Raw genomic sequence first — 9,607 nt, forward strand, 5'->3', positions numbered from 1 at the left:
TGCAGTATGCCATTGCGATTGCGTAGTATTGACAATTGCCTGTAGCTGGTGTTGGCACCTCCTGAAGTCCACAACGCTGCAGCACTTCCCGTCCCGTCCATTGCCTCACTTCTTTCAGTTTGATATCCCGGCAGGCCTCTGTTGCTCCCCTATCCTTCCTTTACGTCCGCTTTGGCCTGGATTAGCTTCTCAATGAGATTTTGCTGCTTCTCCATGGCTGGTGACTTTTCCTTCAGCTTGTTTTTGATTTCATCTGAAATAGAGATCCCTAGCTGCTTGGAAGGTTCGTCCTAACTACGTGCTCCTGCGCTTTCTCCATCATTTTGTTGCTGTTTCGATACCTCCTTCCGAGATACTCTGCGCTCCCTTGGCGGAGGCCCTGCGTCCATGTTCGGGTGATCTTTTAAACTGTAGTGTGGCCTTCCTCTCCGGTCCAACTATTCTGCTGACTACCTTGAGACTTCTTCTTTTAAGCTTTAGGCTGCCCAGCAGTTTTCCATCTCGATTCTAGTCGGACATCGTGTCCACTTTTTTCTTCAGCGGCGCACCACTTCCTCCTTTTTTCGTGAAAGAATCAATTTGATCGATTTGTTTTCAGTCTGATCCTCTTGTATTTTGTCCGATATCTTAGTCTCATCAACCCAATACGAGGATAGATCTTCCAGACTGGTTACAGTAGACGTTTGTCGGGGTAATCTTCCGATTTCCTCTGCTGAGACTACGATGCTGTAGTTATTTCTCCAAAACCTGTCGTGTACTTTGCAGGCTGTGCGCAAATGACTGTTTCCTCCACACGAGAAGCAAGGAGAAGTACGGTTGTTGCTCACGTGGTGCACAAGTATCTTTCCTCCAGTCCAGTTAATGAACCTTTTCCCTTTCAGAAACAGGGGGCAGTGGGGGCCCCTAAAGAAAATCTCCCAAGTATCGGTCTGCAAAGCTTGATTGCCATCACTCGGCTCTTGCCAAGTCGTGTATACACCTGCAAATTGTTGTTGGATGAATGCGTCTATCGCCGCTTCGTCCATAAACCTTGAGATATTGAGTAGTCGAACATGGTATCTGTCATGAGGCTGCTCATTTCTGATGCCATCTGCACCTACTTGTCTGGCCCACATCTGTGTGGCTCTCTGCATGTGGTCCTCCGACAATGGTTCTTCGTCCTGATGTGCGAAAAAATCTTTTATTACGGAAAGACAAGGACGTAAACTCGTTGCCCCACTTAGTAGCCATCTCACGCGTCCAGCAAATAATATGTACGGTGTGATGGTCCTGGTCATAGCATATTAGCTTGGCTTCTTGCAACATTTGAGCTACCTTCTTCGGGTCATTTCCGCTGTTTCGAATGCCCAAAAACTATTCGTTGGTTAGGCGACGTCGGGACTGAAATTATGGGTAAATCTTAAACTCCGGACTGAGCATCAGCATTAGATCCCCCTCCACTTGGACTCTGATCGTGTTCTGTACCACCCGTAGAGCTACATTGGTACAAACGCGCTTCAGAAAATCCAATAACTTAGCGAGACAAAGGATGGTGCCTTCCAAGATACCCTTTACCACTTTCCACTCTAATTTCGACGGGGGTCGAAGACGACTGGGAAAAACATATCGCATTTCACAGATTCTTCGTAGTTCGTCAATTTCCTTTGGTCCGTAGCTGCTGGTTAAAAACCGGAAGGTAGATGGTGCAGCTCTACCATTCATTTCATCATCCTCTTCCTGCATTGGAGCGCGCTGAGCTATCCGTTCCATCCATGGATTCGCAGCCTGCTTCGGCTTAGCCTTTGCAGCCCGCACGTTGACTTCGATTGTTTCCACCAGAGATCTTCTCGATTTGTATATAAATCTTGTTAGATCATGAAGCCGCGCTCGCCATTTACGGGCATTGGTCTTGTCATCCTCGATCTCTGTCAAAAACAATCGCATTAACTGCTCCATCTCCTCCACCTGAAGCTCCGGGTCATGCTTTCGGTCCGTTGAGAGTGGTTCTGCAGGTCTAGCTGTGAAAAGGTTTTATAGACATCTTGCATGAACTCCTTTGCGCTTTCAACCTCAAGCGCTTGGCCCAAATCAAGCCCTTTTAGCTCGCTTCTGAGATACTCGTACATTTCCGTGAGCGTTAGCGGCTCCATGTTGGCGTCATCGAATAGTAATGTCCTTGAATCTGTCGATCTGGAGTCCATGTCTCAATTCTCTTCCATACTTTGTATCGTTGCTCGTGACCGTCCTCTCTCTCGCTGAGAATATCGCTCCCTTTAAATAAAAGGTCGTATAGTCAAGTCAAGTAGAACTGCTCTGCAATCAGTCGCTTTCTGCTCTTTTGTGTTGCTTCACACCCTCTCTCTAGGAAAGGGCTTTCCCCGATCACGTCGTAACTTTCGCCACGCCGCGGCTTTTGCGCAAATTCGGAAGTGAGTTTTACGAGAAAAAAAAATTCGGAAGTAATGCAAACAGGTGTATGATAAGTTGTAGATTGTGTGAGAAACACAAAATCCCAAGTGTCACGCTTATTTTGGAGATTTGGGACAGACTTTTCCCGGAAGTCGTCTCGGGAATTTAAGAACGGCCCTTAGCGGTGCTCTTTTATCTTGTGCATTATTTTTTTTAGTACATGTTGCATATCGGATTGGTCAGTATCTTTTTTATCTGTCCAATCAGCATGCTCTTTGCTACCTCATGGCTCTTCACTGTTCTACCGAGGTTCGTTCCTTAATCCGCAGTCTCCAACACTGGACCGTATCTATGTATGATCCTGGACGCCTTTACACACGACAGACAGGTTAGCAGTGTAGGGGGCGAGGATTATCTAATTTCGATTTCATGTCAGGATAACTTGTGAAATTGCAATGCAGCATCACATTCTCTAAAACACGTAAAATGATGATCTAACTTAGATATAACACCATAGAGTCTAAAAGGAAGACATACTTTTGTTTTTTTGCCTCACAAAAAAATTGGTTAGTGGACCGTTGTGCCAGACTAAAATTTAGTCCGGACAAGTTACAAGTTTTGTACATACATTGGCTGCGTCGAGAATACATACAAATGGTATGTGCTCTCGATGCAATCAACGAATAAATAATACAAGCAATTCTAAGGGTGCTGGTTGCTGGTTACTGACATGCAATTATTTACGAGTTTTCCACGGCCACTCTGTAGTCGTAGACTACACATATACACTTGCTGTCCTCAAATTTTAGTATCACGTTTGTAATTTGAGCAATATCAAGCACTCCATAGTTCTCTGGGAACGGGTTCTAGAATTGACGTGTCTTCTAAAACATCCCTCATTTGTGACGTCACTTAAGCGCGAATGCACGACTAATTTTGAAAATTAGTGTAGTGAGCACGAAACACAATTTTTAAAATATTAGTACAACAGATTGATTAATGTTTTAAACTAAAACAAAACGGTAGCACACAAATACATATAATGATTAGCTTACCTTGTTTGCAATGGAGGTGGAGTCCTAAGCTACGACCATCATCTAACGGTAAACGTAGAGCTTGACCTTGCCTAGAGAGTTATGGCATGGGAAGGACAAGCTGAGTATTTTTTCGTTTGTGTTTTATACTAACTGCATGCATAGTTTATGCAAGCGGATTCAGCTTCGAAAGCCGTAAATAATAGTCCAAGCAAAATAAACTGCCGGATTCCATTCTGTGTTTGACTCGCCCATGAACAGGCCTCATGTTGGCGGCAGCGTATCTCTAGTGCCCTAAAGTGAATCATGGACAATGCTAAAAGGTGCTTGAGACACATCAAAATCATGCCGCAGCAATCCCTACTCCAACGGAGCAAATCTAAAGCATTTCCAGAGTACTGTAGCTCTTAGCAAAAATTAAACGGACAGCCCGAAAGGCGCCATAGCTCTTCCATTCCTCATCCGTTTATGGTGCGTAACATGGCTCTTACCGTATTTGGTGGGTCACATAAAAAAACAATTTGCTCATCGACCAGAATTTACGAACATGAACTCTCCCATACAAAAGTATAATATCGCGTATTGCGCGGCCAAATCCGCTCGAGGCAAGTGCGACAGTCCTGTTTTGAGTGCCGAGTTAAATTACCTTAATTATAGTACCTATGTGTTGCATGCTGGCCCTGTCGAATTAGAATCCACCCTGTAAAAAAAACACGTGTCATCATAATTGCAGAAGTGTTTTTATGCCCTCTTTGCTTGGTTCATTTAAGCACATATAAATTTATAATTTAACTAACCCTTTTCGCAATGGAGGTGGAGTCCTAGGTCAGGACCACCATCAAAAGGTAAATTTAGAACCAGTAGTAGTGCCATGAGCTTTGAACAAAACGCTAGATCAATGTACCAGTACTACTACTGTAGTATCTACACCTTTTCACCGATGGCAAATTCGTAGTTCAATGTAGTAGTATTAGACAGAGACCAGGTTTGGTACTACATGTATACGCCATCTTGAAGCAAGCCTATTAATACCACTTCGGCGGTATATCCAATCAGACGTGCGAGCTCATCTTATTAATCGATAGGTTCAGCTGTACCCACAAAAGGATCTTAAGTGAAAATCACAAGCCAGTAGTAAGTACATGTACTGGCCTGTAGCTGTAATTGTACTTGTGCATGTACTTGTCCAGGAGCGGTGTTGCTACCACGTATTTGTGATTTGTCTCAGACACCTATAGGTTCAACTTGGAATCCAAGCGAATCCTGAGGAAGATCGGTTTTCCGCAAGGAGGTAAGATTCGAAGACGAAGTCTATAGTTAGTGGCAGCCATCCAGCTTAGGAGTAGTGTGAGAAGGCTTACGTTAGGTTTTTCTGTGTCTTCGAGACCCCCCTTAAGGCAAACGAAGTCAATACATCCTTTCCCCAACACGAATCTGGACGCACGAGGAAACCTGCAATTGCGTCTCCAATGGAGACTGCAGACATTGGTCGTGGAGTACTGCAGTGATCTATTGGGTTATATACGGCTCTACGGTTAATGATTACAGGGAACATTTATGATAGAATACAGTAATCTTGCTGTCAGAACAGCATATGTTTAGCAAAAAGTACACTACTAGTATTAATAGTACTAGTATTAATACTTGAAAGTTTGACATTTGAGCTTGCCAGATTTTCATTCCAAGATCGACTCGTCCACGAACACGACTCTCGCGTGCGGGTAAACGCTGCAGTCTCTCGTCCTTAAGTGCAAAAAACAAAGTATGCGCCTCGCTTACATCCTCGCCATGGTGTTTGCCGCCATTCTTCACGCCACCAGCGCCGCGCTACCCGTTACCAAGGAGTCCATCCCTACCATCAAGAACGAAGCCTCATCTGAAATCGATCGAATATTAGACGCAGACGGTGGTCGAATGCTGCGTCGTGCCGAGCAACACGCAACAAACGAAGTGGGAGTCGAAGAAGAAAGATTCTACACGAAGGCTAGGCAGCTCTTCAATCAAGCTATTTACGCTGCGAAGGTGAAGGCCAACAGTAATGACGCAGGGTATTTTGCCGCCCAGCTAGCACGTCTAAAGAGGGAGAGCAAGTAAGAGCAGTCGAAGCCATTCGTTGCGGCGTAGCAATTACTAGCCTCTCTAGTTTCCATCACGAAAACAGGGCACCTAAACACATGCACAAGTTTAAAAGACAGGAATGCTCATTTCTTTAAAAAAATATATATACATACACGTTGTTTTACCGCTAGAGCTGTTATCCATGCGTGACTTGTAAGCTAAAAACAATATACTACGTGGTACAGGTTCTCCACTGATCCCATTTATTCATCGTATGTACTTTCATATTCCCTCATTGGTCAAGTTCGGCATTTGAATGTCACCCCCGATCAATCCTGCCAGTTGTATTACATTAGTCTATTCCACACAAGTAGCAGTGCTACAGTAGAAGCAGAACATGTAGCCACGACCGTACAGTTGCAGACCATTCGTAATTAGAATTGGCATGATTTGAATACATGAAGAAACATGACTTGACTTTTGGTGGCAGACAGCGCAAAAGCAACAAACTATCGATTGGATTTTGACAACGATATAAAGCTTGTGGAGCGAGGTACAGTATACCGCATACTACAGCGTATGTTTGGGTACATGTTATGTACCAGCATTTGCACGGTGTCGTGCAGAGAAAGCCGCAGTACATGTATTTGCCGGTATACTGTACTTTACACATTTTATTGAATCTACATCTCACCAACAATGCAACATAATACTACATGTAGTTGTATTATCCAGAGAGCAGCACAAATTACGTTTGGTACTACATGTATACATTGCCATCTTGAAGCAAGCCTGACATTTCGGTGGTTTATCCAATCAAACGTGCGAGCTCATCTAATTAATCGATAGTTCACCTCTACGGCTAGTGATTACAGTGATCATTACCCGTACAGTATGACAAGATGACAGTAATCTTTCAGCCAGAACAGATATGTTTCGCAAAAAGTACGCTACCAGTATTAATAGTGCTAGTATTAATACTTGAAAGCTTGACATCATGGTCCCGTCAGAGCCTGGCGGATTTCATTCCGAGATCGACTCGTCCACGAACACGACTCTCGCGTGCGGGTAAATGCTGCTATGTCTTTCTCTACTGTCCTAAAGTGCAAAAAACAAAGTATGCGCCTCGCTTACATCCTCGCCATGGTGTTTGCCGCCATTCTTCACGCCACCAGCACCGCGCTACCCATTGCCAAGGAGTCCATCCCTACCATCAAGAACGAAGCCTCACCTGATATAGATCGAATAGTAGACGCAGACGGTGGTCGAATGCTGCGTCGTGCCGAGCAACACGCAACAAACGAAGTGGGGGTCGAAGAAGAAAGATTCTACACGAAGGCTAAGCAGCTCTTCAATCAAGCTATTTACGCTGCGAAGGTGAAGGCCAACAGTAATGACGCAGGGTATTTTGCCGCCCAGCTAGCACGTCTAAGGGGGGAGGGCAAGTAAGAGCCGTCGGCGCCATTCGTTGCGGTGTAGCGATAACAAACCTCTCTAGTTTTCATCACGAAAGCAGGCCTTCGTTGCCAACCTAAACACATGCAAATTAAAAATGAACACTCACTTCTTAAAAAAACCAACGAATATAGATATACCTCGTTTTATCGATAAAGCTGTTATCCATGCGTGACTTGTAAGGTAAAAACAAGATATAGATTCCAAACTAACGCTTTCAGCGCAAAACTCTAATAAATTAACTGTAGCACTTGGTACGCCTGGTATGTAAGATCAACATTGGATTGTCGTACCCAATATAGTGGGTTTTCTTCTCTAAACGTGCATAACCTGTCATTTCAGCTGGTATCACACAGCAGAATACTTACTTCAATCAAAAAGAATGATCATACTTAACTGAATATCATCTGATGAACGGAGGCCAAGTGTAAGATCACTTTAAATTACGACTAGCCGAAGTAATAAAATCAGTGTGAATGTTGTTCGAACACACTTCAGCTTTTACGCGCAGCAGATGCGTACGACATACCATACCGCCAATACAGACAACGACGGTGAAATCCGCCACCCTCTGAACGCCATCCTCCATAGTAGTTCTTTTTTTGTTTTCGCGACAGGAAAATCCGTCGCACATTTTTATTGGTAGATAAAACGAATTAATTAGCAAAAAGCAAAGTTGAAAACCTCAACGTCTAGTGGCTGGCAGGCCGCTGTACTGTTGGGCGGTAGCTGGCAAACCAGGGCCGACGTTGTCTCGACAACAACATCAAGTCCTTCTTTTGAAACATGTGCGTCGAAGTTATCGAGTATAAGCACTGATAGTGCCTCGATCTCGAACTTGAGCAGCTCTCGTACATATATCGCCCACACTTTGGCATCCATAAAACTGCTCTCCTGCACTGAGTATACATGACCAACCGGATGTGTTAGTAGCTCCACGAATATCACACTATTTAATAAAGCAATTATATAAAATCAGCAAAATCAAAAGATATTACCGTGCTGCAAACCGCTGACATAGTATCATAAACGCACTTAGACCCTTCTCATCGCTTTCCTTACCAGCAAGATACGTTTGAAGCCATCGCGTTTGCTGCTCTTTGAAATATTGAATCAGTAAATCTGTACAAATACTAAGCAACAAGCGGTTTTAGGTCACAATGTAAAAATAAATTAATAAGAAGACGGTTTACCCATTCTTCTCGTCGCACATCCTTCGTAAAGGTTACCAAATCGTGAGAGAAGTGTATTATCGGCGCTGCACTCTGGCCCTTCAAGGTTTTGCTGGTTTGGGCACCCGCAAAGTCTTGGATGTTCTCTTTATCGTCTAGCCAGTCGCGAAGAGTCGTGCGAGGGATATTTAGTGTCTTTGATGCGGCTTGGCAGCTTCCTAACGCCTCAGCAGTCGCGATTGCTTCGCGCTTGGTTAGAATTGTATAGGAGCGCTGAGGCGCCATTTCCAGAGTGATAGAAATTCTAACTATATGTGTTAAGCGGAACCAGTCGATTCAATTTACTCTATCATTGGCTAAAATTAAAACTCGTTCAAATCTTTTATTTTGAACTTCAAGTGTTCGTGGCGGATTTGTATGGTATGGCGGATTTCACCGTCGTTGTCTGTATATATCTTGTGATTGCTAATTTATTTCGGTACATAGGACTGCAGTAGTAGTATACAGTAATGCGTCAATAAGGAACACATGGGAACTAATATTTTTGTAATGAATATGATTGGTAAAGAATAAATTGACAAGTACAGGAATTTGAGTATACTGTAAAGTACGGTAATAAGGAGCGCATTAGGAGCTAATATTCTTATAAAGTCTGTACATATCAAATTGAAACGAACCTTTTTCTGGAACTTTGAGTATGTATAACTCCTTACTTACACTGTTATGTAAAACCAATGGTAAAGCAACCGTTCTACACAGTGTATATGTCGTGTAATCCAGAGCTTGTCCGTGAAGCACGACTTTGTGTGTGTGTGTGTTTTTTTTTTTAACACGCTATCTCTAGCTCAAGGAGAGGTACTGCTGTTCAAAAAAGGATCTGCTACTGATCCAATTAACCTGACATTTGGTGTACGACCAGTCTAGCGTCTTAAAGCGTCTTTAAACAAAGCGCAATGGGTGCACGCCTGTTACGTACCTCTTTCAGTAGATAATGCCGCGAAGGTTATGCTGTCTTGTATGCTTTATTGGGCGGAGACGACATGGCTTGATGGAGCCGAGTCAGTCCTGTTTAAATGAGATGTACTGTATTACATAAGTTATTGTACACTATCTATCGGCATTTAGTCATCAGGACCTGCGTTATGCGACTTAGCTTTTGGTGTCGAATTCGAATTCACCATGTAAGAAAATCGTGACATATTAATTACAGAAGTTTATTTATTCCCTTCCGACTCGGTACATTTATACCCCATCTGACGCAAGACCGTAATGGCTACGAGACCGGTGCTTTGGTCGTCGCAGCGTTGAGCGGTAAAAAAATGCCCATTTGTTAGCAAAGTAAATAAGCGTTTCCGTAGCAGAATTTATATGCTTTGTTTATCGCGTCAACAGCCCGTGCTGCAAAATGTGTATTTGCTTGCAGCTGTGTGGTTTCAGAAAATGATAGTAAAAAACGAATCTTAAAATCAAAAATGGCTCAACATACCCAAAGGCTTGTGC

The 9,607-nt window shown here is 43.5% G+C and overlaps 4 protein-coding genes across 4 annotated transcripts; 2 read left to right on the top strand and 2 right to left on the bottom strand.

The window, feature by feature from the left end:
• Positions 1–1,386: 1,386 nt before the first annotated feature.
• PITG_12720 (uncharacterized protein) lies at positions 1,387–2,180 on the bottom strand (the record flags this gene model as incomplete). The annotated part of the gene is made up of 3 exons (XM_002900073.1): positions 1,387–1,475; positions 1,695–1,822; positions 1,945–2,180. 3 exons carry the CDS (start codon positions 2,178–2,180, stop codon positions 1,387–1,389), a joined length of 453 nt encoding a protein of 150 aa, XP_002900119.1.
• Positions 2,181–5,186: 3,006 nt separating this feature from the next.
• PITG_12721 (secreted RxLR effector peptide protein, putative) lies at positions 5,187–5,516 on the top strand (the record flags this gene model as incomplete). Its single annotated transcript, XM_002900074.1, has 1 exon — positions 5,187–5,516. The coding sequence occupies one exon, from the start codon at positions 5,187–5,189 to the stop codon at positions 5,514–5,516; it is 330 nt and encodes a 109-aa protein (XP_002900120.1).
• A 1,083-nt stretch (positions 5,517–6,599) lies between these two features.
• Positions 6,600–6,929, top strand: PITG_12722 (secreted RxLR effector peptide protein, putative; the record flags this gene model as incomplete). Its single annotated transcript, XM_002900075.1, has 1 exon — positions 6,600–6,929. The coding sequence occupies one exon, from the start codon at positions 6,600–6,602 to the stop codon at positions 6,927–6,929; it is 330 nt and encodes a 109-aa protein (XP_002900121.1).
• Positions 6,930–7,595: 666 nt separating this feature from the next.
• PITG_12723 (uncharacterized protein) lies at positions 7,596–8,392 on the bottom strand (the record flags this gene model as incomplete). The annotated part of the gene is made up of 3 exons (XM_002900076.1): positions 7,596–7,829; positions 7,998–8,033; positions 8,129–8,392. The coding sequence occupies 3 exons, from the start codon at positions 8,390–8,392 to the stop codon at positions 7,596–7,598; spliced, it is 534 nt and encodes a 177-aa protein (XP_002900122.1).
• Between the last annotated feature and the right edge of the window lie 1,215 nt (positions 8,393–9,607).

This window comes from Phytophthora infestans, genomic scaffold, assembly GCF_000142945.1.
Source record: "Phytophthora infestans T30-4 supercont1.27 genomic scaffold, whole genome shotgun sequence".
Taxonomy (NCBI): domain Eukaryota; phylum Oomycota; class Peronosporomycetes; order Peronosporales; family Peronosporaceae; genus Phytophthora; species Phytophthora infestans.